Source organism: Mobula birostris, chromosome 30 (assembly GCF_030028105.1).
Source record: "Mobula birostris isolate sMobBir1 chromosome 30, sMobBir1.hap1, whole genome shotgun sequence".
NCBI lineage: Eukaryota > Metazoa > Chordata > Chondrichthyes > Myliobatiformes > Myliobatidae > Mobula > Mobula birostris.
This window is the reverse complement of record NC_092399.1, coordinates 5,145,158-5,172,331: the sequence shown is the minus strand read 5'-3', so window position 1 is coordinate 5,172,331 and position 27,174 is coordinate 5,145,158. Positions and strand designations below refer to the sequence as shown.

General features: G+C 42.6%; 1 protein-coding gene across 1 annotated transcript in view; it reads left to right on the top strand.

Moving 5' to 3' along the window:
* LOC140190572 (beta/gamma crystallin domain-containing protein 2-like) overlaps positions 1 to 27,174 on the top strand; it is a 74,943-nt gene that overhangs the window by 7,476 nt on the left and 40,293 nt on the right. The window contains exons 2-5 of the mRNA XM_072247249.1: positions 904 to 2,815; positions 15,384 to 15,431; positions 21,660 to 21,778; positions 24,463 to 24,628. Of these exons, the coding sequence (XP_072103350.1) occupies positions 904 to 2,815; positions 15,384 to 15,431; positions 21,660 to 21,778; positions 24,463 to 24,628 (2,245 nt within the window). The remainder of the gene's footprint in view (positions 1 to 903; positions 2,816 to 15,383; positions 15,432 to 21,659; positions 21,779 to 24,462; positions 24,629 to 27,174) is intronic.

The following is a 27,174-nucleotide window of genomic DNA, read 5'->3' as shown; positions in this document are numbered from 1 at the left end:
ATGTGGGGGTAAGTTTTTTATTCAGAGAGTCATGGATGCCTGGAATGCACTGCCTTGTATGGTGGTAGAGGCAATTATATTACAGGCTTTTAAGAAACGTTTAAATAGGCATATATAAGTGAGGAAGATATCATGAACATTGGGCATTGATATTGTCAAGGTAGGAGGGATTACTATTCAGGGGTTTTTGATTTGCCTCTTAGCTGGTTCAGCACAACATTGTGAGCCAAAGAGCCTGTCTCTGTGCTGTACTTTTCTATGCTCTATGTTCTAAGTGCAATTTTGTAGTTTAAAACATTCAGTCAGTTTGAATTTGCTTTTATTCAATCCACTGTAGCAAGTTTATATATAGCAAGCTTGGGCCTATTGTTCTTTAATTGTTCTCTCACCCACAGTAACATTCCTTTTGTAGTTGTCACCAGTCAAGCCCCATTCATTATGTTTCCACCTTCAATCATGTCGCACAGCCTGACCAATTTTACTCAGAGCTTCAGTGAAATAGCAGAGGGGCCACTTTGATGAGTATGTGAGAGATTATTGATTATAAATGAAGAGACGGGAATGGTTGAAAGCTCTGAGAGCTGGCAAGTTCAAGTATAATTGTCATTCCACCATTCATGAATACAGCCAAATGAAACAGCGTTCCTCCAGTGCCAAGGTACAAAACACAAAACCAACAGTCATACACAGCACAAAGCACAAATAGCAGTAAACAAAGTTACACAAAAAAATATGAACTTGATCAGCTGAGCAGATCTGAGAAATGCATTGCTTCTTAACCTTGTCTTAAGACTTGGTCTGTCTATCTAATAATGTGTTCCCTTTGAAGTATTGTAGCTACCTTTCTTGTATCTGAAGGTTTCTGGAGAACGGTGTTATATCTTTAGAAATTTGTTTTCTCAGGAAACCTGACCTTCAGAAGCCGGCCAGCCTGCCGGAGCCCCTACAGCAAGCAGGAGGTTTGGTAGTCAGCTGCAAGCAAGAGGAAGGTGACATCAAGATAATGAGCACTAACAGCAGATTTCTCCCTGAGACTGACCTATACCCATCCAGTGTCGTGCCTTCTCAACCTGCAGGTAGTGCTAACTTTACACATACAGCAGACACTGCCACTCTGCAGAACGTCAGTGGAGGTCTTGGTGATGGTGGGAGTGGAAATTCGGAGAACTCCTTGCAGCCAAGACAAGAAGGTTTGAAGCATGAAGTTTATAATGTGTTCATTAAGGATGAAATATTTGTGAATGGAGTTGACCCAACTACAACAAATGACAGCACCAATCAGAAGGTTCTCTCTTTGCCAGAGAATCCAACATGGAGTGAGAGTTTGGAAAAGCAGAGTCCTATGAATTCAGTTATCTCTATTGGGACAATTAGGCAGGAACCTTCTCAGCAGCCTGGCAAAGACCCTCAATGTGATGGAAGTGGCTCTTGGAAGAATGTGAATTCTTCTGGATCTGCTCAGCAGATGAACACTTTGTATCAACAGAGTCCTGACCAGAATGGTCGTATTACTGAAACTGTTCCTTTCCTGACCACTGAGGAAAGTGGATCTCAAAAGGTAAAATTGGATTCAGTACCATACAGCTCTCTTGGCAGTCTCCAAGAAGGACCACCACAAAGTATTGTAAATTTCCCCGAAGAGTCTATGAAAGTGCAAACTGCTGAAACCCTGACGCTTACTTCTCAAAGTATGCTGCTGCAAAAACCTACGGATAAATCAGAGAACATAAAGATTGAAAGCTCCTCAATAGTGAATCCAGAGCCTCAACGAGAAGCCCTCAAATTCCCATATGTGAGTACAGGATTAGGAGGAAATAGAGTTCAACACCTTCATCTATCTGGAAGCCCCTTGTTAGACAATCAGCTGTCACCCGATGATGCCGTCTTTCATGGTAACATGAAGATTAGTCTCACAAATGCCCTGGATGACTCTGATAGTCAGTCAGAAATCGATGGCTTTGTTGATACTATTCGTAACTTGGATGTTCCCATACTCTTGAGTCGTAATAAAAATGCAAGGAACCAGAGACCTCATTCCTCCACTTCTCCCTTTGCCACGCTGCCTCCCATTGAAGAGGATCAAACTAATCCAATACTTTCTCCATCTTCCTCAATCACCGAGGAGCCACTGGAAACACCAGAGGCAGCAGAGCCTGTGGCAGTTGATGGAAAACTTTTGCCAAGCTTGCCCACCCAACCTGTTTTGGAACCTCCTCAAAAAAAATTCTCAATGGTATCGACAAACAAGGCAAGTCTCACTCCTGGGCACATGATGAAGAGGCTGCTTGAGGAGAAGTCCGAAATTGGACCCCAACGTGCTTCTGTGCAAAACAGCATAGTCTTCCAATCTTCTTTATCTGGGAGAAACAAATTAGATGACATTGCAAGTTCAGAAGGCACGGAAGCCCTCGTTGGAGACAGCATTCGGTCTAGGATTAGCAACAGTTTCTTGTATAACTTATATCGCAATCCTACAGAATCGTTCTCCAGCAGGTCACTTGATCTCTCAATGACTGAAAAGCAAATCAGTGCCGCACCAGCAACGTTACAAAATAGAATGCAGAGAAGCCTGTCACAAGAGGATGTTCCCACAGCAACAGTAGCTTTGGATAAACTATCAACACCAAATTCACTTGCCCAATCATCCAACGGGAGTTTGGGCACCAGAAGGACTAACCTTCTATTCAGCACCCCTGAGAAACTGATACCTGGATTCACTTGTCTGTCAGATAGTGGACAGGATCTTCGGAAGAGTAAGATTTCTTTTCCTTCTGAAAAGAAACCAGCAAGATTGACAGCTTTTCCAGATGGATGGGTGAGTACATTATATCTGTCCATAACCTTTAACTCTATTTTTATATAGTTCTTTGTGTTTGTTCAATATTTTTGTTGCATGTCGCACTAACACACTACAACTAATTCCTAATACATATATAAATGTTTATGGCGAATAAAGTTGAGTAGAGAACTTCCCTTACCAACATTAAATATATATACGTAGTTCCAGACAATGTCTGATTATCTGCTGGACCACAATCTTCCTCTGAACTCCTGCATCAGTCCTTTAATTTCAAACCATTTGCAAGTGTTGACATTGACTCCCTATTAACTAATTAAATCCTCTCCACACCTTGTTTGGCGCATCAGCTGTCCGTTTCCTTAGTGCTTGCCTGTTTTTTTTTACGAGGTCAAGTTTCTAGCTTGATGCTCAACCCAGCACAGATTTGAGCCGGCCGGATTCGAACCATGGGGCCACTCGGTTCAAAGTCCAGTGTGGATGTCACCGGCCAGCTATCGGCTCCCTGTGGCCCTGTAGAAATCAATTCTGTATTTGATAAGCTCAGTTAATTCTCTTTTATCCAAGAGTACCATTAATTCCAAGAAATTTCCCCTTTGCAAACAAGTCTTTTTACTTGTCATTTGATCAAGCCATTTGATTTTCTGCCTTTTGATGAGATCCCAGAACTGTAAATATTGATTTTATACTAAACTATTGACTACCATATATAACTTGAGAAAAGATGGATGATGGAATTTGCTGGGTACAACTTATTAGATCCACATTTATCTAGTATGAGTCTTCAAGTGATAGCTGAATTCTGATGCTGGTTTCCCCCTTACAACAAAAGGCTGTAAGGGGGCATTTATAGCAAGAGGATTCGAGTACAGGAGCAGGGAGGTACTACTGCAGTTGTACAAGGCCTTGGTGAGACCACACCTGGAGTATTGTGTGCAGTTTTGGTCCCCTAATCTGAGGAAAGACATCCTTGCCATAGAGGGAGTACAAAGAAGGTTCACCAGATTGATTCCTGGGATGGCAGGACTTTTATATGATGAAAGACTGGATGAACTAGGCTTATACTGGTTGGAATTTAGAAGATTGAGGGGGGATCTGATTGAAACATATAAAATCCTAAAGGGATTGGACAGGCTAGATGCAGGAAGATTGTTCCCGAGTTGGGGAAGTCCAGAACGAGGGGTCACAGTTTGAGGATAAAGGGGAAGCCTTTTAGGACCGAGATTAGGAAAAACTTCTTCACACAGAGAGTGTTGAATCTGTGGAATTCTCTGCCACAGAAAACAGTTGAGGCCAGTTCATTGGCTATATTTAAGAGGGACTTAGATATGGCCCTTGTGGCTAAAGGGATCAGGGGGTATGGAGGGAAGGCTGGTGCAGGGTTCTGAGTTGGATGATCAGCCATGATCATGCTGAATGGCGGTGCAGGTTCGAAGGGCCGAATGGCCTACTCCTGCACCTATTTTCTATGTTTTCTGGTCAGAACCTATCAGAAGGGATGGCTTGACCTACATCCATCCACAGAAATGTAATGACTAGACAAAAGAGGCAGATGCTGGAAATCTAGTGCAATACACACAATGGGCTGGAGGAGCTCAGCAGCTCAGGCAGCGTCCATGGATGTGAATAAACAGTCAAGGCTTTGGGCCAATACCTTTCATCAGGACTGAAAAGGAAGGGGGAAGCAGTGACAATAACAAGCTGAGGGAAGGAGAGGGAGAAGTACAAGGTGGTAGGTGATAGGTGAAAATGGGAGAGGGGAGGGGGTGAAGTAAAAAGCTGGAAAGTCGATTGGTGAAAGAGTTAAAGGGCTGGAGGAGGGGGAATCTGATAAGAGAGGACAGAAAACTATGGAAGAAAGGGAAGGGGGAGGTGATAGGTATGAAAAGAAGGTGTGAGAAGGAAACAAGAATGGGAATGGTGAAGGACGGATAATTACCAGAATTTCGAGAAGTCAATGTTCATGCCATCAAGTTGAAGGCTGCCCAGATGGAATATAAGGTGTTGCTCCTCTAGTCTGAGTGTTGCCTTATCATGGCAGTAGAGGAGGCCATGGACTGACTTGTCGGAATAGAAATAAAAAGTAAAATTGAAATGGGTGGCCAGTGAGAAATCCTGCTTTGTGTGGCGGGTGGAGCAAAGGTGCTCGACAAAGAGGTCGGGTCTCACCGATATACAGGAGACCACATCGGGAGCACCGGATACAATAGATGACCCCATCAGGTTCACATGTGAAGTGTTGCCTCAACTGGAAGGAATGTTTGGGGCCATGAACAGTGGCGAGGGAGGAGGTGTGGTGGCAGGCTATGTTCCCTCTAAGCTGTGTGCGTGCGCACACATGTTTTTCAACCAGCGCAGAAAGGAAATTAATGTGTGCACAAAAGGTTAGTTACCTAAAATAATGTAGTAATTAATAATTATACTTATTGAAAATAATCTTTTAGCTAAATGTTTCTGCTAACTAGTTAGTTGGTTTTCCAAATACCACAATGCATGTCACTAACTTACATCACCTCACCTATCCTGTTTCGGTTTGTACAGCTGCATCACAGCAGCAGCCATCTTTGGCGGACAGTGTTCATATCGTAAAGTTTACAAAGATCTATTTCAAATCCTGTAGATAGCTCACTAAGTTTTGATTGAAAAAGATCAGTCAAATGACCCTGTGGCTAAATACTGTCACAAGAAATTGATAAACCTCATGTACAAAGTAGCTTTACAGGCTTTAAGTGATGTCTTTGATGAACTGGCTGCACTGTGCAAGATTCTGCAAAACAGTGGCCTGACACCGACTGATTCACTTCATCTTGCGCGAGGTAAAATTATCAAGGTAAGAAAGCAGTATCGGGGAGACAGTGTTTCGTGGAGTGACAAAGTTAAAGTTTTGCTAAGCCAACAACGTAAACAAAACGTCACAGTACATACAAGTTCACTGCTGACATTTATAAATAGTCTTTATGTTCATTTAGAAGAAAGGTTTCCTGAAGATGAGGTACAAGAATGGTCAGCTTTTGATTTCTCCACAATTGCAGATTGTGACTTCACATTTGGCGATGAACAAGTTAATGCCTTATGTCTAAAATATCATGATTTTCTAGCTGAAAATATTGTAATAGTTAGATTAATGATTTCAAATTTTCCGTGCAAGAAAAAATTAAATCCAAACTGATTTCAAACTTTGCTCAAATGGTAGCATTTGTACTTCAAAATGAACAGTTTTGCGACCTTGCACAGTTGATGGACATTGGGGGAACCTTTCCTGCATCTAGTGCGAACTGTGAGCGAGGTTTTAGCCTAATGAAACAACTCAAAAACAAGCTGAGAAACCGTTTAGGTGAATGTCATTTGGATATGTTAATGAGAATCAAAAGCTATCAATTGGATGGAAGTTCTAGTAGTCTAGATAGAGTTTACAAAGAATGGGTAAATGCCAAAGACAGGAGAGAGAGAAAATAACCCAGGAACTTAAATATGTATGTTATTTTGTTGTTATTCTGTGCAGTTTTATGTCAAATATTTTGTAAACCTACATAAACTGTGCAATGCGTGCATTCAGTGCGCATGTACTTTTGTCACAGGGAAAAAATTTGCACAACATAAGATTTTTGCGCATACTGACTGCTAAAAGTTAGAGGGAACGTTGGTGGCAGGTGTGGCACTGTTCTATGTGCAAGGATAAGTAGCAGGAGGGAGATCAGTGGGGAGGAGGGACGAATGGACAAGGGAGTCGTATAGGGAGTGATCCCTGTGGAAAGCAGAAATTGGTGGGGGTGGGGGGAGATGTGCTTGTTAGTGGGAATCCGTTGGAGATGGCAGAAGTTATGGAGAATTATGTGCTGGATGCAGAAGCTTGTGAGGTGGTAGGTGAGGACAGGAGGAACCCTATCCTGGTGTGGTGGCTCTGATGAGTACCGGTTAAGCCATAACCCCAGGCTGAACCAGGTGGCAAAGCTCTCAAATAGCTTAAGTGTTTGCGATTGTCTCCATCTTGAACTTATAAAAATGCTTTTAACTCAATTAGATGATGTTTATAGAGGTTCTGTAGAGCCACATTCCTGGGGCCAGTGAATGAGTAACCTATGCGTGGGATAGGTTCCAGGAACAACTGCATTAATTCTGAGAATTGATCATTGTTGAATATCTGAAACATGGTACAATACTCTAGCAGGTAATTATTGTTTTTAATTATTTAGCAGGTATGTGGTTTTGGGGAATGCAAATAATCCAAGTCAAGTATTCCAAATTGTGACGTGAGACTGAGATCAGAATTTTGACTGACTATCTGCTGGAATGTTTGATCTGAGGTTTCCTAGATTATATCACCCTGTATGTCATGTGGACTTACAAGTGCTGGTTGAATATTTTCGAAGACGTTTCATCGCATAATCTCTCAAGCTTGTTGGCCCACTTACTAGTCACCTGATATGATCATCTTCACCTTCACACAAACAGACTGAGAAGCCAATAGATCTTCCTTTATCCAGTTGGATATTTCTCAACTTAATTCAAACCAACCGTTGTCCCACCCTTTTTAATATCTGAGGTGGGTGGGTGACAGGGGTCAAGTCCTGATGGAAAATTGTCCCTGTAACATCTGTAAAATGGCTGTTCCCCTCAATAATAAATATACTGCTTTGGATACTGTTGGGAGGGGAAACAACCTACCAGGTAAAAGTCACAGCAACCAGGTCTCTGCTCTGAGTTTGGCTGTATGGCTCAGAAGAGAATGGGGAGAAGAGGATTGCAGTATTGACAAGGATTCCATAGTTAGAGGAGCAGACAGGAGCATGAAAGAGACACCCAGATGGCACATTGTCTCCCAGGTGCCAGGGTCAAGGATGTTTCAAATCAGGTCCTCAGCATTATAGAGGGGGAGGGTGAACATCTGGATGTTGTGGTACATATTGGTGCCAATGACATAGGTCGGAAAAGCAATGAGGTCCTGAAAAGAGAATCCAGGGAGTCAGGTAGAAATCTGAAAAGTAGAACCTCAAAGGTAGTAACCTCTGGGTTGCGCCCTGTGCCACGTGCTAGTGAAGGTAAGAATAGGATGGTTTGGCAGATGAATGTGTGGCTGAAGAATTGGTGCAAGGAGCAGGGGTTCAGATTCCTGGATCATTGGGATCTCTTCTGGGGAAAGGAGGGGTTACACCTGAAGTCAACGGGTGCCAATATCCTTGTGGGTTGGTTTGCTAGAGCTTCTGGGGAAAGTGTAAACTAACTTGAGAGAGAGATAGGATCCGGAGTGATAGGGCAGAAGATGGGGCTGCTGGTGTACAAGCAGATACAGTGTGCAGTGAGATTGTGAGGAAGGATAAGCAGATAACAGGACAAAATTGCAGTGGAATAAGATGAAGTGTGTATTTGACCTAAACAGTAGTTTCAGCAGTTCAATGGTTTGGAAAAGTGGGGGATAAAGTAAAAATGAAGGAGAGTGCAGTAGAGATTATGAAAGTCGCCAGGAAGGCCAAAAAGGTCAAAAGGTTTAGAAAGGGAAAAGAATTTAGCTTTCAGTAACAAAGGGTGACGAATACAGAACTGAAGATTTTATATTTGAATGCACACAGTATATGGAATATGATCTTGTAGTGCAGTTAGAAATTAGCAGGTACAACTTTTAGGACATCATTGAGGGAAATGTCCTGCAAATTGATGGTGTATTTCTTGTCAATGCACAGACAAACAGACAAATGTGTGGACCAAATCTAGTTTATCATTCCACCAATTGAACACTGGAGGGCAGCACCGATGGGAGAGGCTAGCCCCCACCTGAGCACAGAAGCCATGCTACACAGCCTCCGGTGCCCTCTCTCCTGGACTGCAGCAGCAGACAGGCCTGCGGCTTGAGGCCTAGTCCTTCCTACAGCCGAGGCCACGCAGCTCCCCCGTCATCTGTTTGGGTCACCAAACAAGGAAGACAGGCCTGCAACATCTTACAGTGTCAGTGCCCAACAGGGTCTCGCAATCTCAAGAGAAATGTCCAAGACAATCGCCCAGGGTAATATTGCACACCACCTTTGTGCAGCAACTCAGATACCTTTGATGCCTTCCGTTAGCAGGCAGCACCCCGTCCAGCACCTCTGCCAATGAACAAGTCACTGATGGGGTAGGCTTGCTATCATCATCATCATCATCATCAGGTGCCATGCCCAGTTTGAGCTTTGACTGCCGTGGCCCACACACTCCTGTTTCAGGTCAAGTGGATCAATTCATTGGTATTCATTTCCAGTTCTCTGACTGCTGTCTCCATCATCATTTGTCTTTGTCTTCCTTTTGCTTTCTTCCCTTCAATCTTTCCCATAATTACCGTGCATTCTAAAGCCTGATTTATACTTCTGCGTTAACTGGACGCCGTAACCTACGCAAGTGACTTACGCACGTTGTGAGCATTTATACTTGTGCGTTGGTGTGTCTGCGTCGCTCTGCAATTTGCGCACGTCACGCATGCGCACTCGCCTGTCCATGCAAGGCTTCATGGTCATGGTAGTATTTCTCGGGGTAAACAAGACGAGAGCGTCTTTTTTTGTAAAAGCGAAATGTGTCCTCCATGATTTCGGAGGTCTGTAAAGCTTTATGGAAAGCATTGCAGCCAGAGTGCCTTCCCTGCCATTCAGTCGTCCAATGGGAAGCTATTGCAGCGTAGGATGAAATGCGATGCTACCAAGCAGACCAATCACAGTTCTTACGGTCTGCGTTGCCACGATGCGTGGTTAGATTTTGGGAGAGGTGTGCGTCGCAGCAACGCAGGCTCTCGCGTAGGGTTCTGCGTCAGCTTTGCACGGGGTTTGTGGCGACGCAGAACTTACGGCGACGCGTTGACGCGGAAGTATAAACCAGGCTTAACTCCTCTTTCCTAATCACATGTCCAATGAAGTTACGTTGCCTTTTCATGATCTCATACATTATTTCTCTTTTTGTGTTTGCTCTGTTCATGACATCCTTATTAGTTATTCAGATTCGTCCATGATATTCTTTGCATCCTCCTCAAAAACCACATCTCTGCTGCTTCAATTCATTTCCTCATGTTACTAGATATTGTCCAACATTCTGAGCCATATAATATAACTGGATAAACGTAACCTTTCAGTACTCTGAGGCGGGTTGTCATGCCTAGTTTAATAGTGGTCAGTATAATCTTCATTCTCGTAAAGGTGTCTTTTGCCATCCCTATTCTTCTTTTGTTATCCAAGACACACCTGCCATCTGATGTTACCCAGCTTCCTAAGTAGCAAAAGTTCTGTACTTGTTTTATGTCTTCCCCGTTTATTCTCAGCCTGCAGATAGGATTCTCCTTCTTTTTGAATATCACCATACATTCTGTCTTTTTGCAATTGATAGATAGACCCATTTTTGCACTTTCTTCAACAACTATATCAATTAAGTTTTGTAGTTCTTCCTCCGTACTTGCAACTAACAGTGTCATCTGCATATCTGAAATTATTGATGTTTACACCACCAACTTTGATTCCCAAGATGTCTCTTATTTTTTGTAATATTGTTTCACTGTACACATTAAACAAATCAGAGGAGAAAATGCACCCTTGCCTAATGCCTCTCTTGATTTTTGTAAACTGACTCACTTCTCCATCTATCCTTACAGTGGCAGTTTGTTCCCAGTACAGATTTCTGATTAGGTGGAGGTCTTTCGAATCTAGATCTAGAGTTTCCTATAATATATCAAATGACTTACTGTGCTTCACTTTATCAAATGCTTTTGTGCAGTCGATAAAACAAACAAATCTTTTTGCACTTGAATAGCTCGTTCTGATAGTATCCTTAACATCAATATTGTGTTTCTTGTACCTTTGTCTTTCACAAAACCACATTGTTCTTTACCTATTTCAGCTTGGATCTTACTTTTAGCTCTTGTTATCAAAATTCTTGGAAGTATCTTGGTGATATGACTCATTAAACTTTTGGTACTATGTAATTCACATTATATTGCTCCAGGTTTCTTAGGAAGAATGATAAATACTGATCTTTTTTCATCTCTTCTGGCATTATTCCAGTCTCTTTAAGTGTCATTAAATAAATCAGTAATTTTTCAATTCCATAATCTTCAAGGGCGATAATTTGTTCTATTACTAATTCGTCAGGACTTACTGACTTTCCTTTCTTCATCTTATTTATTGCATTACAAGCATCAGATTTTAAAATACTTAGACCTTCAATGTTTTTCTTACATAGACTTGCTATGCCCTAAGTTTTTGGAGTCCAGCATTGTCTTGCGATTGTAAAAGTGACATTTAACAATGGAACAAAGCACCTTTGGCTGGCTCACAAGAGGCAGCTGCCTCCGAGCGCACCAGCAGCTCACCAGAAGAAGATCGTAGTTGGGAACTTAACATCCAAGGATAAACATTGTCATGAGCAACCAATCAGAAAAGGAACCCTTTATTGCCATTCTTGGCCTCCTGCCAGTGAGCAAAACTTGTATTCATGCTAGTATCTTTCCTGTAATACCATAGGTTCTTGTCTTACTTAGCAGGCTCATGTGTGGCACCTTGTCATGGGCCTTCTGAAACTCCAAGAAAACAATATCCATTGACTGTCCTTTGTCTGTCCTGCCTGTTATTTCTTCAAAGAGTTCCTTAAGGATACCATTCTGACTCTGACCTGTTTTATCATGTACCTCCAAGTACCCAAAACCTCACTCATAACAATGGGCTCCAACATCTTACCAACCACTGAAGTCAGCCTAATTGGCCTATAATTTCCTATATTCCATCTTAAAGAGTGGAGTGATATTCAGTCCATCTGGTCCAGGTGATTTATCTACCATCAGACATTTCAGCTCCCACGCACCTTCTCCTTAGTAATGGTGCCCACACGCAATTCTGCCCCCTGACACTCTCCAATAACATCCTGTTGTCTCTAGAGAGGATGTTGCAACACAGTAATGTAGGACCTCAATAAATTATTAAATATGATTTCTTTCATTCCATTATTTCCTGTCTCATTTCCCTAATTTTTTGAAGATGCCCAGCACAACGTTAACTTCATGTGGCTCTATAAAACATCTGATGATGTTTTAAAGCCATTTAAAGTCATAGAATCATAGAAAAATTCAGCACAGAAAGAGGCCATTCAGCCCATCTAGACCATGCTGAGCCATGCAAACTGCCTACTCCCAAAAACCTGCACTGGAACCATAGGTCTCCATACCCCTACCATCCATATACCTATCCAAACTTGTCTTCAATGTTGAAATCGAGCTTGCATGCACCACTTGCACTGGCAGCTTGTTCCACACTCTCATGATGCTCTGAGTTAGGTTAAATCCTTCTGACAAACTCCACAGATGAAAACATGGATAGTGATGTTTGTGGCATCAATGATGTCCAATCTATGCTAATATCTGCACTTACCAATTTGCAGTTCTCCAAGCAACAGCTACCCCCATACTTCCAACCAGTGACTATTCTTCAAGCAACTATCTAGACCAAGGGTTCCCAATCCAGGGTACACAGAGTCCTCTGTTAATAGTAGAGGTCCATAGCACAAAAAAATTTGGGAACCACTGACCTAGACAGAGAGTATTCACAATATGTTTGATTATGAGATACATGTATCTGTGGGTCTATTCCTGCTTCTTTTCTCTTCCAAGATGAACCCTCATGCCAAGACACAAACAAGAGAAAATCTGCAGATGGTAGAAATCCGAGCGACACACACAAAATGCTGGAGGAACTCAGCAGGCCAGGCTGCATCTATGGAAAAAAGCACAGTCGACATTTTGGGCTGAAACCCTTTGGCAGGACTGGAAAAAAAAGCCGAGGAGTAGATTTGAAAGGTGGGGAGGGGGAGAGAGAAATGCTAGGCAATAGATGAAACTTGGAGGGAGAGGAATGAAACAAAAAGCTAGGAAGTTGATTGGTAAAAGAAACAGGCCAGGGAAGAAAGAAAAAAGGATCTGGGTGGGGAGAGAAGCACCAGAGGGAGGTGATAGGTGGGCAAGGATCTAACACGAGAGGTGGACAAGGGGATGGGAAATGGTGAAGGGGGCGGGGAGAGGCATTACTAGAAGTTTGAGAAATTGATGTTTTTGGTGGTGGAATCCAGTTAGAGGTGGCCGATGTTTTGGAGAATTATGTGCTGGACGCGGAGGCTGGTGGGGTGGTAGGTGGGGACAAGAGGAACCCTATCGCTGGTAGCGTGATGGGAGGATTGGGTAAGAGGTGTGCATGAAATGGAAGAGATGCGGTAGAGGGCAGTGTTGATGGTGGAGGAAGGGAAGCCCCTTTCTCAGAAGAAGGAGGACAACTCCGTCATTCTGGAATGAAAGCCTCATCCTGAGAGCAGATGCAGCGGAGGTGGAGGAATTGAGAGAAGGGGAAACCCCAACAGCCTCCGCGTCCAGCACATAATTCTCCGAAACTTCCACCACCTCCAACTGGATCTCACCACCAAACACATCTTTCCCTCACCCCCCCCCACTTTCTGCTTTCCGCAGGGATCACTCCCTACGTGACTCCCTTGTCCATTCGTCCCTCTCCACTGATCTCCTTCCTGGCACTTATCCTAGCAAACAAAACAAGTGCTACACCTGCCCCTACTCCTCCTCCCTCACTACCATTCAGGGCCCCAAACAGTCCTTCCAGGTGAGGCAACACTTCACCTGTGAGTCTGTTGAGGTCATAGTACTGCATTCGGTGCTCCTTGTGTGGCCTCTTGTATACTGGTAAGACCCAATGTAAATTGGAAGACCTGACCAATCTACGCTCCGTCCGCTGGAACAAGTGGGATCTCCCAGTGGCCACCCATTTTAATTCCACTTCCCATTCCACACTTAGATTGGAGGAACAACTCTTTATATTCTGTTTGGGTAGCCTCCAATCTGTTGGCATGAACATCGATTTCTCGAACTTCTAGTAATGCCTCCCCCCCCCCCACACCCTTCACCATTTCCCATCCCCTTGTCCCTCTCTCCTTGCCCGCCCACCGCCTCCCTCTGGTGCTGCTCCCCCACCCCCACCTTCTTTTTCCTTCCCTGGCCTTCTGTCTCTTTGACCAATCAACTTCCTAGCTTTTTACTTCATCCCTCTCCCTCCAAGTTTCACCTATCACCTGGCATTTCTCTCTCCCTTCCTTCCACCTTTCACATTTACTCCTCAGCTAGTTTTCTCCAGTCCTGCCGAAGGGTTTCGGCCAGAAACGTCAACTGTACTCCTTTCCATAGATGCTGCCTGGCCTGCTGAGTTCCTACAGCATTTTGTGCATATCCCTCATGCCAAGAAACCACACCAGCACCTCAAAAGAAATTCAACACGTCCAGTTTAACCCTCATCAGTTTTTATAGATGCACCATAGAAAACATCCTTTTGAAGTGCATCATGGGTTGGTATAGCAACTACTTGGCCGCGACACCAGAAACTGCAGAGAGTTGCGGACACAACCCTGTTCGTCACGGAAACCAGTAAGCCCTCGATGGGCTCTGCCTACACTTCCCTCTGCTTTGGTGAGGCAGCGACTCCTCTCCTCCCCCCCCCCCCACCCCCATACTCCGGGTTATTTCTTTTCTCCTCCTCGCCTTTGGGAAAATGATATGAAAGCCTGAGAGCATGGGCCACCAGTTTCAAGGACAGCTTCAATCCTGTTGTTGTCAGACTATGGAATGAACCCTTTTTGCAATAAGGAGGACTCTTGACTTCACAGTTATAATGAGTTCTTCAGGTCTGTGTGGGCACCGGAGAGCACTGGGCTCCAAGGTTTTGAGAGGACCTGAATTGGTTAATTGTGCTTTAATGAGAGAGTTAAAGTTCATCAGAAACCTGATGGCAGTGGGGAAGAAGCAATTCCTAAAATGTTGAGTGTGTGTCTTCAGGCTCCTGTACCTCTTCAATAGAAGCGATGAGGAGACATGTCCTGGGACATCATCATCATTACTGTCATCATGAGCCATGTTGTCTGATGTGGGTGAATATGGTCTAAGACAATGATTGATCTTGGTAATTTTTTTTTGCTATTGCCTTCTTCTGGGCATTGTCTTTACAAGGCAGGTGGTCCCGACCATTATCAATACTCTTCAGAGATTGTCTGCCTGGCGTCAGCATTCGTAAACCAGGATCTGTGATACGCATCGTACCCATGCATCCACCACCTGCTCCCATGGCTTTGCGTGACCCTGATTGGGGTGGGGGGTGGGGGAGGGAGCTAAGCAGGTCCAACACCTTGCCCAAGGGTCACCTGCAGGCTAGCGGAGGGAACGAGCGCCTTACACCTACTTTGTTAGAAATGTATCTCCACCCCACCATCCCAGTCCTGGGTAATGGAGGTCATTAATGACAGATGCTGCTTTTTAGAGGTATCGCATTTTGAAGGTGTCCTGGATACTGGGGAGGCTAGTAGCCATGATGGTGTTGGGTAAGCTTTCTTCAACTTATACCAATCCTGTGCAGTGGCCCCTCCATGCCAGATGGAGATGCAACCTGTTAGAATGCTCTCCATGAAACAGAGATAAAAACTGTATGTTATTAAGTTACAGACTCATTTCAACACTCTCTACCTAATTTATAACCAGAGTCACTGATCATGAAGGAGTTCTAATTAAGCAACAGTTTCACCTAATTGTTACCTTGCTTTTCAGAAGTTAAAACCAAAAGAACAGGGAAAAATTACCCCACGGCCTGGCAAGGTAAGAAATGTAAACTGCAGGGGAAGGAATGCCTTTGTATTTCTTAGATTGACTGAGCCTATCCTGAATTTTAATGTGCACTTTGCCTTTATTTATCTTCCCTTAGTAATTTTGAATCTGCCCCTGAACCGCTGAGAGTCGATAATTCACTGACATAAGGTGTAACAGTCACAAGATGCTGGAGGAACTTAGCAGGTTAGCCAGCACCTATGGAGAGAAATAAAGAGCCAACGTTTCAGGCCAAGACCCTTCATCAGGACGAGCTGAAGGGTCTCACACTGAAATGTCAGCTCTTTATTCTTCTCCATAGATGCTGCCTGATCTGCTGAGTTCCTCCAGCATTTTGTGTGACTTCCAGTATCTGCAGAATCTCTTATGTTTATGATTTAATATCATAAAGGTATCTTTCAATTGTACTCCAAAAATAAGGCAAATTCATGGTGCTCTGAGGTAACTGGATATTTTCCTGAGATAAATTCTTGCCACTGCCTGCAAGGAGTTTTGCGTTCTTCCCGTGACCGCGTGGGTTTCCTCCCACAGTCCAAAGACATACTAATTGTTAGATTAATTGGTCATTGTAAATTATCCCGTGATTAGGCTAGGATTAATGTCAGGGGAATGCTGGGTTAGGGTTGGAGCAGCTCAAAGGGCTGGAAGGGCCTACACACTATCTCTAAATAAATAAATTTTGGAAAATTAAAACTTTGAACCAATTTCAAAATGTTCTCAAGATCTTAGATATATTATAGTTTCTGAAATGAGGAGAGAACATTTATATGGAGATTTGGGAGGATCTAAGTTCATTTTCATTGGAGCAGAGTGGGAAAATGATGGGTTATAATGGAGTATGCAAAGAACATTCACCACAGTAAATGTTGGCTAGAGATTTAAGGATTGGCATTGCATTGCTTGAAAGGGTGGTACAGGGAAATAGAAAAGATTGATTCAGAAGGGGGCAGCTGTTAGAGCTTGAATGAGCCACATGGAGATGAGATGTAAAAGATCCTTATTCAGCAAAATGAGCAAGCATTCCAAAAGAATCCCTTTGAACTCAGAGTACACATTCATTTAAGCAGAAAAATAACAGTAGGCGATTAAATAGAGTTTCAACTTCACCATTTTAGATGAGGCTCAATTGCCTCTGTAGAATTGCATCTTTACAATGGGGTTAGTAGGTTAATTGGTCATTGTAATTTGTCCTGAGATTAGGCTAGGGTTAATTTAGTGAGATTCTGGGCAGCACAGCTTGAAGGGCTGGAAGAGTGGTTAACTGGATCAGCAAATTTGCAGATGACACCAAGATTGGGGATGTAGTGGACAGGAAGACTATCATGGCTTTCAGTGAGATCTGGACCAACTGGAAAAAAGGGCTGAAAAAAGGCAGATGGGATTTAATGCAGAGATGTGCTTAGTATTACACTTTGGTAGGGCCACCCAGGGTAGATCTTACACAGTGAATGGTCGGGCATTGAGGAATGTGGTTGAACAAAGGGATTTGGGAATACAGGTCCATAGTTCATTGGAAGTGGCATAACAGGTTAATAGGGTCGTAAAGAAAGCTTTTGGCACATTGGCCTTTATAAATTAAACAACTGAGCACAGGAGATGGGATGTTGTGTTGAAATTGTATAAGACATGAGTGAGGCCTAATTTGGAGTATTGTGTGCCGTTTTGGTCACCTAAAGATATAAATAGGGTTGAAGGAGTTCAGAGAAGATCTACAAAAATTTTGCTGGGTCTGGAAGACCTGAGTTAAATGGAAAGATTGAATAGGTTAGGACTTTGTTCTTTGGAACATACAGTAGAAGATTGAAAGAGATTTTACAGAGGTATACAAAATTATGAGGGGTATAGATAGGGTAAATGCAAACAGGCTTTTTCCACTGAGGTTAGGTGGGACTACAACTTGAGGTCAAGTTCTGGGTGAAAGGTGACAAGTTTAAAGGGAGCATGAGGGAAAACTTCTTCACCCGGAGGGTGTTGAGAGTGTGGAACGGGCTGCCAGCACAAGTGGTGCATGCAAGCTCGATTTCAATTTTTAAGAGAAGTTTAGATAAGTACATGGTCGCGGTGTAGGTCGATAGAAGTAGACAGTTTAAATGGTTTGGCACAGACTAGATGGGCCAAAGGGCCTGGTTTTTTGCTGTACTTTTCTATGACTGTAATAACCTGTTCCACACTAAATAAATAAATAAAATAGCCACCCCAAACAGCCTTTGTTTTCCATCATAGTGTGTGATGACAGCAGTGTGTATTCATATGGCCAAACTATCCAGTGCATGATGTCAGGGGCACTTAATGTTTGTCACGCGGCTGAATAATAATAATCTGAGGTGTGCAAACGATCTGAATTCTGTAGATTCCAGAATGGTGTCAGGTTTGCATTGAACTTAGCTAGTCTGGTGTCCACGTATGCTTGGAGAGAGAGAGAGATCAAGCAACATCAGCAGAATGCTCCAAAATCTCAGTCCTGTACCATCAAGAGGCGCAATGACAAACTGCTCTAAAAAGGCCATCTCACAGGCATTCAATAACTCTCTCTCTTGAGATCCATTACCGACCTGATTTTTCCAATCGACCTGCATGTTGAAATCTCCCATAATGTTGCCCTTTTGACATGCCTTTTATATTTCCCATTGTAATCTGTGGTCCACATCCCAGCCTCTGTACATAACTGCCATCGGGATCCTTTTACCCTTGCAGTTTCTTAACTCAACCCACAAGGATTCAACATGGAATGCAGCTTGCAGAGAGAATAAATGGTGGGGAAGAGGACTTAGTTGAAGTCTCAAATAGTGAGCTGCAGCTTGAAAAGGGTACAAAGTACCTAAGCAGTAAAAGATGCAGGTGTGTACAGCCGAGGCCTTGTGGTCTGGAAATGGCATTCATGCTTCGCCAATGATTCACACCTGGGAGAAACCAGAAGACTGAGGAGTGCCCGAACAAAGGTCTTTAAAATGACTGAAGGGTGAGGTGGAGATGTTTATGTTTCTGGGGTTGTGGCTGGGGGTGGTCTGAATGAGAGTGGCATTAGTTACTTCAAGGCAAAGCTGGAAGCATGCATTCAAATAGAGAATCGTGTTGATTGAGTGGGATGAAAAGTTGGGGGTCTTGTAAAGGGTTAACACTGGGTTCGAGTTATTGGCCTGAGTGAACTGCGTCACTGCTGTAAACTTACTGTTAAAAGAATCAGGTTGTTTGCTCCTCTCCTCTTAAAGAAGCATTGCAATTAATTGTTTGCAAGTCCAATGCTTCACAGAGTTTATCACGCAACACTAATGACCTGTTTTTCAAGAAACAAAATTCTGTCCATCCTTTTCAAATTAGATCAGATAAAGATGGAACATGAAATGCAACTTCACGACAATCGTAAAGAAATGTTTACACTTCCGGCAAGTATAGTCCATCTCACACCATCAAATGCTTTCACCATAAGACCATAAGGCACAGGAGCAGAATTAGGCCACTCAGCCCATAGAGTCTGCCCTGCCATTCCAACATGGCTGATTTATTATCCCGTTCAACCCCATTCTCCTCGTAAGCTTTGACACCCTGACTAATCAAGGATCTACCAACCTCCATTTTAAAGGCTGAATGTCTTGCCTTCCACTGCATCCATGGCAACGAATCCCACACAATCACCACTCACTCATTAAATAATTTTATTTATTTATTTATTTGGAGATAAAGTCCCACCCCATTTAATTCTAACCTAATGATAGGACAATTTACAATGACCAATTAATCTATTAATCAGTATGTCTTTGGACTGTGGGAGGAAACTGGAGCACCTGGAGAAAACTCATGTGTTCCACAGGGGAGGACATATAGGCTCCTTACAGATGACGTTGGAATTAAGCCCTGAACTCCAACACCCAAAGCTGTATTAGCATCGCGCTAAACTCTGCAGCACCACGGCACCCAATTCCTCCTCACGTTGGGTCAAAGCAGTTCTCTCATATCAAAAGAAAAGTTGTAAACCAAATCAAGTTGGTGCACCTAAAGTGAAATTTAGAGCTGAAGGAGAAGCATTATGAGTGTGGGAGATCTGACATAAAAACAGGAATTGGTAGTAAATGCTGAACCCGTCAGGCAGCACCTACTGAAAGGGAAATTTCAATCTGAAAACCCTGTCTTCTAGCATTTCATTACCAAAGGGATATCACAGTAGTGTGGCTGTTAGTGCAATGCTATTGTAACCAGTGACATGGGTTCAATTCCTGGCCGTTGTCTGTAAGGAGTTTGTATGTTCTCCCCGTTACCTGGTGGGCTTCCTCCACATGTTCCAGTTTCCTCCCACAGTCCAAAGACGTATGGTAAAAGATTAGATTAGATTAGATTATGAGGGCATACAGTCCTCTTTTATTGTCAATTAGTAATGCATGCATGAAGAAATGATACAACGTTCCTCCAGTGTGATATCACAGAAACACAGGACAAACCAAGACTAAAAGAACTGACAAAAACCACATAATTATAACATATAGTTACAACAGTGCAAAGCAATACTGTACTTTGATAGAGAACAGACCATGGGCATGGTAAAAAAAAAGACCTCAAAGTCTCTCGAAAGTCCCATCATCTCATGCAGACGGTAGAAGGGAGAAAAGATGTTAGTAAGTTAATTTGTCCCATGAGTGTAATTGGGCGAAGTGGGCTTGTTGGGTCAGAAGGGCCTGTTACCACGCTGTATTTCTAACTAAAGATAAGTAAAAATCTCAGTTTATAAAGCAAGGCTGGCTGGTGCGCAGAATGTCTCTACACTGTTAGCATTTCTGGTGTCTACACCACAAGGGTGAACTGTAATGCCGTAAAAATAAGAAATCATGTCAATTATTGAAACTGAAATTTATAACCATGCAGAAATAATTGATGGAATGGGATAACTTTATCCCGTTGACTCTAGAAATGACCTGAAAGGTGTGTTTAAAATTATGCAGGTGTTTTGATAGTGTGATGCGGAGAAAATGTTTTCATTCATCAGAGTCTGAAACCAGTCAGCAAAACTTTTAAATGGATCACTAATAAATCTAGTGAGAAATTCAGGAAAAAATGTTTTTTAATTAAACATGGAGATCTTCTGAACTAATCCTTAGAGCAGAATACTACTGCCACTATATCATGTATTTAGGCATGGAGATTTAAATAAACTCTCACCAACCTCCAAGTATACTCAACAGTCATTCATATAACACACTGACATAGTGGTGAGAATGGGGAGCTCAAAAACCACTTTGTGTGGTTGAGCTGAACAGAAGTTATACAATTATTACGAGATGGAAGGAAGCTTTTTGGCCGGTTCCCAGTAAGGTAATCCCCTCAGTTCCATTCCTCACGCTCTCCTGCAGCTTTGCAAATTATTTTCCCATAACTGCCTATCCAATTTTCTTCAGTAGGCACAGATCCATTCTGTTTCATAGAACATGGGTCAGGACAGCTCAGGAACAGGCCCTTTGGCCCACAAATGTTGTACCGAGTCAGCAAAAGAGTAAATCGAAAACCCCCAAAAACTAATCCCTTGTACTTATGCAATGTCTATATCCCTCCATCATCCTTGTGCCTATCTAGACGTCTCTTAAAAGTCTCTAATTGATTTGCCTCAAACGTCACAGTGGATCCACCACTCTCTGAGTAAAAAAACTGACTCCCTCACATCCCCTCTGAACCTACTCCCCTCACCTTCAATGCATGCCCTCTGGTATTAGACATTTCTACCTGGGACACAGATATTCCTTGTCCACTCCACCTATGCCTCTCATAAATCTTATAAGCCTCTATCAGATCTCTCCTCAGCACTTGCTGCTCCAGAGAAAACAATCCAAGCTTGTTCAGCCTCTCATGATAGCACATGCCCTCTAAACCAGGCAGTATCCTGCTAAACCTCTTCTGCACTCGCCCCAAAACCTCAACATCCTTCCTGCAGTGGGGCGACCAGAACTAACTGTATGCAATACTCTAGATGTGGCCTAACCAGAGTTTTATAAAGTTGCAGTTCCACTCCCTCAAACCAGTGAGTTTCATATCATAACTGCTGTTTGAGTTAAAAACAAGTTCCTTGTGCAAAAGAAGTTAGGAGATGTGACAGGATGCAATGATGTGTAGTGCGCAGAGATGTAGATGGTATAAACTGTGGTCCAGACTGGTTGGACTAAGGGACCATCTGTTTGACTGATGTTTGCTCATGGTTTCTCATTATCTTCTGTCTCCCAAACTATTATCGGGATTTAGATCATCATATACAACGAGCCGAATTTCTCCGGTTTCAAGAGAGAAATCAGCTGTGACGTCCCTGATTGTATGCCCTGGCAGTTTCCAGCTGCCATCTCCATAAAGGTTATTCGAGGATGGTAAGTCCAATTAACACTTCACAATTAGATATTTACAGTACATTGAACTTGATTGAAGCAAGATTAACCACTCACTCTGGTTTTTCTCCCCATGCCCCTTTCCTCTCCCAATAGATATTGATTATTTTATTGGCAATTCCTATTTGTGGGTGGTTAAACTGGGCTGCGTGCAAACATTCAGGTGTTTCTCAGTCTCCTCAGGACCAAAAATGGCAAACAGGAAGTGCGTGCGCATCCCTGGAAAGAAGTGTTGTCCACTCTTTTGGAAAAGAGCAGGTGGCAAGCATGAAATATGAGTTAGATTGTCTGCATGACAACCCATAAGGTCTGGTGTCCACAAGGAAGCCTATGAGATCTGATGTATCAACTTTTCTCATCACACCTACGATTACTGTGCGCTCCCTGAGCCTGGCTTCTTGAGCATGGCATCCATGGTCCAATATTCAAAGGCATCCCAAACCTTGCTATGAAATCCAAACATGTGTTTAGACCTGAAGAAGGGTCTCAGCCAAAAGCGTTGAATGTTTATTCATTTCCATAGATGCTGCCTGATCTGCTGCGTTCCTCCAGCACTTAGTGTGTTTTGCTTTGGATTTCCAGCATCTGCAGAATCTCGTGTTTACCTTTAGCCCTTCGCTGTTTTAATAGTTTGCTGCATGGCACAATGGGGGCAGCACAGTACCATAGTGGTTAGCACAATGTTATTACAGCTCAGAGTGTTGGAGTTCAGAGTTCAATCCTGGCATCCTCTGTAAGGAGTCTCTGTACCCATGGAATGGGTGGGTTTTCCCTAGGTGCTTCGGTGTCCTCCCACAGTCCAAAGACATAGTGGGAAGGTTAATTGGTGATTGTAAATTGTCCTGTGATTGGGGTAGGGTTAAATCGGGGCAGTCAGGTTGTTGGGCAGCATTGCTCGAAGGGCTGAGAGAGAAGCTGATACATCAGATCTTAGCGATTACCTCGTAGACACCAGGCCTCATAGGCAGCCAGGCAGCCTATTCTGCACTTAATCACTGACTAAATAAACAATGCTCCAGTATACCCATACTTAAACATCTGAAACACACAGAATCACTGTCTTGACATGGGACAGAAAAAGTCTGTTTTGTGATGATTAAGTGATGTGATTTACAATATTTGAAAACCTTGCCTGTTTAGTGACTGCCACCACATATTCCTGCTGCTCTGACCTACATCAACTGTTTAGTGAGAACTTTCTCCAGAAGGCCACTTCCCATCTGACTGCAGCCAAGAAAGCACCCTTTATGACAGATGTTAGGTAACTGTGCTCCTCCCTTTTTGACTAAAAGTTACAAAATAAAAATGAAATGTTAGAAAGTTTAGTTTAAATGTACTTAAGTGATTTTACCCCAATCGTCCCTTGCTACAGGACTTTGCCATTCACATGGGTGGTAACGCAGCTCTTGAATTGGGTCTGACCTGATGCATATTGTGCAGACAGAATTCCCAGTATAACTGCTGGGAAATCTATGGAAGACCAGTCTCTCTTGGATTCTGTGAGAGTTTTGCATCGGGATAACTGGGTGAAAGGTGTTTGCATGGAAATCCTGAAATTCCCAGCAGGAATGAAGTTCCTCAGATTCCATAATTAACCACTAGACTTTTAGCAGTAGATACATAAGTATTATGTTACTTGCATGTATAACCCTCTCACCAGGGCTCATATACAGACTTGGCTCGTGAGCTAACTCTGCGAAAAGCCACACGACTCAGTAGTGAGAAAGCTACCTTACATAAGCAATATACATCTAGGGTCGGTATGACTTGGGGTTCAACAAAAGAGGAAAGTTAGGATGTTCCAATTAAGGAACATGGGTTGTAGCGAATGCTGTGTAATTGCTGCCCAACACTGTTATCAGTAGCCCAGAAATAACAGATCATACACCAGCATAAAATTATATTGGAAATATATATATTTACCAAATTGTTAACTTTAACAAACAGTTACAGAAAAGGAAAAGAAGAATAAAAGATCTCATTACAGTTAAACCAGTCCAATATGCACATAAACATTGGAGCTCATTCTGGAGTAGTCGGGGGTGTATCTCTTTACTCACGCACAGGATGCGCAGTCTGCATGAAAGCATGCACCACATTCTGAACTTCCCTCAGAAATGATCTTGAATGAACTGGCTCTCTTTCAGGAGTATTGACCCTTCCTGCTCGGAGCTATTCATCTGCTCAATACTTGCAATGGGGGCTCTTCTTCCAACGGCATTCTGCAGCATCTTCCCTGTGCTCCGCTCTGCAGCTCCTGCCAAAAGACCCAAAAAACCAGACTACAGTTCTTCGTAAAACTCTCCCCCACAGCTCTCCAGAACCTTCTCTCACATTTCACAATCCTGATTGGCTGACACACATTCCTAGGTTGGACAACATGTGGCTCCTTTAGCTGAAGACAAAACACTCTTTCTTGCAGGACACATTGCTTTTACAGAAAACAGCTAAAATTAAATCCATCACAGCGAGCAGTGGTAGAAATCTTAACCAGCATGCAGCACATTTTACATATGACATGATCATCAGATGTCCAGTTTTTAACAAAGAGTACGTGGTATTCACTAAGGCAGAAAAGGCGATTTTATTTACAAAGGAACCTGTCACTCGAAACCTGATGGCCATCTAACCGTAAAAAGCTTGCCTGATACCCTGATCTTCCTTAGCTGGGTGATATACGAGAAGCCAGAATATAAAGGAAAGAAGATCTTCCTTGCAGAGGAAGAGGTGGAATTGGCGGACCCGTGGGCAGAAGAAAAGGAAGAAGATCAAGATTCCGAACCACCACCTACCAAACCCGTAGTCATTGGTTCCCTTCGGAGAGCCATCAGGGTAAGAGAAGTTCAAAGAAATATTTCCTGAGTACATTTTTCAAGTTAATTTTCAAGATCATTGTTAGTTGCATTACTAAATTATGGTGAGTTGTCTTCCTGAACATATACTGCACAGTCCAGTTATGAATAGCATACTAGATCACTTTATTATGTCGATTCTGCCATGCCACATCATATTCTACTTTCTGTTTTCAGTTGACAACGTCAGTATTGTTATGTATGGCATGATCTGTTGTAGCGTGTAAAAGAAACGATTTTCACTGCATCTCGGTACATTGATGAAGCTGATACCAGTTTTAAAGTAAAAGTCCGATAAGATAGTAGTGTATTCAATCACAGCAGATTCTGTCGGGTCAACCAAAGGTGTTATTGTCCTTTTTAAATGTATTTTTCTGCTGGAATTAAGAACTTGAAGTACTGCAGGTCTACCTCGTCAGTGCATTGCTTTTTAGTGGAAACACTAGAGGAGCTGGACACAGTGCGTATCGAGCTGCTGTTTGTGAGTATGTGGTTCACTGCACTGAAACTTCTTTCAACAAGGAAGGAGAATGGAAATGCAATGAAGAACAGTTTGGCTCTTCTCCAAAGACCAAGAAACTTCAATTGCCAGTATAGCCACATATCATAAAAGCTGACATTTTTGAAAAGCATTTTTGCTTCTTTATCATTCTGAATTTTGATAATTTCTTCTTGTAAGTTTTCTTCCTGTTGTTTCACCTTGCAAAGAAATGGGTTAATTATCCAGTCTGGAATTTCCAGATCATTCAAATCATTGAATCAATTCTAAAAATCCCTCTTCAGTGGCTGTAAGTATAAGCAGTACTCTGGCAAATCACCGTCTGTGAAACAGAGTGCCGTACTTTCCATGCAGGAAAACTATGAGAACATTCTTCTCCCAATGTTTTGCTTATATATTTCCAATTTTCTGATAAAAGTGAACACTGCACTTTTTGCCTGGATTAAATTGAAATTCTCACCCTGCAGTTTCATAGTTAAAATGTTCATTTTGTCATACATATATGCCATGTTTCCATGTAGAAGTTCAATCTTGTTTCCCAAGCTCGTCAACTTTGAGCAAAAATTCAGACACAGTGTCAAAAAGATCAAGGAAACATTTTAAGCAACAGCCTTTTGACAACCAAATCACTTTAGTGTGCAGAAGCAAGCGTTCAAACTCTTCATTGTTATCTTGGCAAAACTAGTGAAATATTCTGCTATTTAATGGATGAGCCTTAATTTTGTTGATAGCAGATATTATGAGAGTCATGCTTGAAAAATGTCACTGGCTGAGGTATTTGGCTGTGAGACATTGGTGATGAATGACACAATGGATTGCAAACAGACTTGAAATTTCTTTTCTCAAAAATGCCACTAAACCAGCATGGCAGCCTATCATATATGGTGTTTCATCTGTTACACATGAAATCGTGTCCCTAATAGGAATACTTTTATCCTCAATATATATTTTGAGCTCATTGTAGATTGATCCTCATTGAGCACTTCTGATACAGCAGACATTATTAATCTTTCAGCAATTATAGAGATTTTCCACACTTTGCTATCATTTTGGAAATGTATAAGAAGCAATGAGACCACTATCAAGGTCATTTTTAGCTCTTTTGGCAAATGACTAGAGTGTGTGACGCTTTTCTATTGCTTCTTTCATCTTCTGGAACTGAGTAATACCATAAGTAGCCTATCCAGGGTGCCTTTTACGGAAGTGTTCCTGCAATCTTGATGGTTTCATGGCTTCATTAGACAGTACAGTATTACAAATAAGACACATTGGGGGGGGGGGGGCGTCACTGATCTGACGGGAATGGAATAAAACCACACTCCAGGTATGTAACATTGTATCGATGCACTTTCAGTAGTTTCTGTTTCTTAGCAGGATTAGAATTCAAAGCTTCACCTCCTTCAGACTCTTAGAGATTGTACCGTACATATTTATCCATCATTAATGGGCTAAATTAAAATTAAAAATTAACACAAACTGGGAACGCCTATTGGATGTTGACGACGCCAGTGAGCTGACACAGATGGAATGATGGTAGTGGTGTGCAAAGGAGTGGCGAGGCAAAAATGAAGACGACCAGAACTGCAAATATTACGTTGACCAGGATTCAGATTGGAATCTGAATGTTAGTCAGGATTGAGCTGGTGTTCGGCAAGTTACTTTTAGACCATGCCAATTAGCACGACTGACCAATCACGTAAGGTCTCATAATCCCCAAAGATGGCTCTTGACCGGCGGTCACTTCGAACACCTCAAAAGGAATCCTCAGGGACAGCAAGTTCACTGATTGGCTCTGTTTCACTGTTTGGTTCCGCCCAGCACTGTACCATTGTGCGACCTGTTTTCTGTAGATCTGCAGAGAAAGTTGAGAGGATGTACTCGACTTACCAGCTGTTAAATTGCATAAACTTGCACTATGACACGAGGGAAGGGGAACCATTGGGTACCCTGGATGTTAGTTTATGCATCCCCAATAATATGTTTGGCTGGTAGGGTTGGATGAGATTACGGAGATTCAGGTGCGTTGT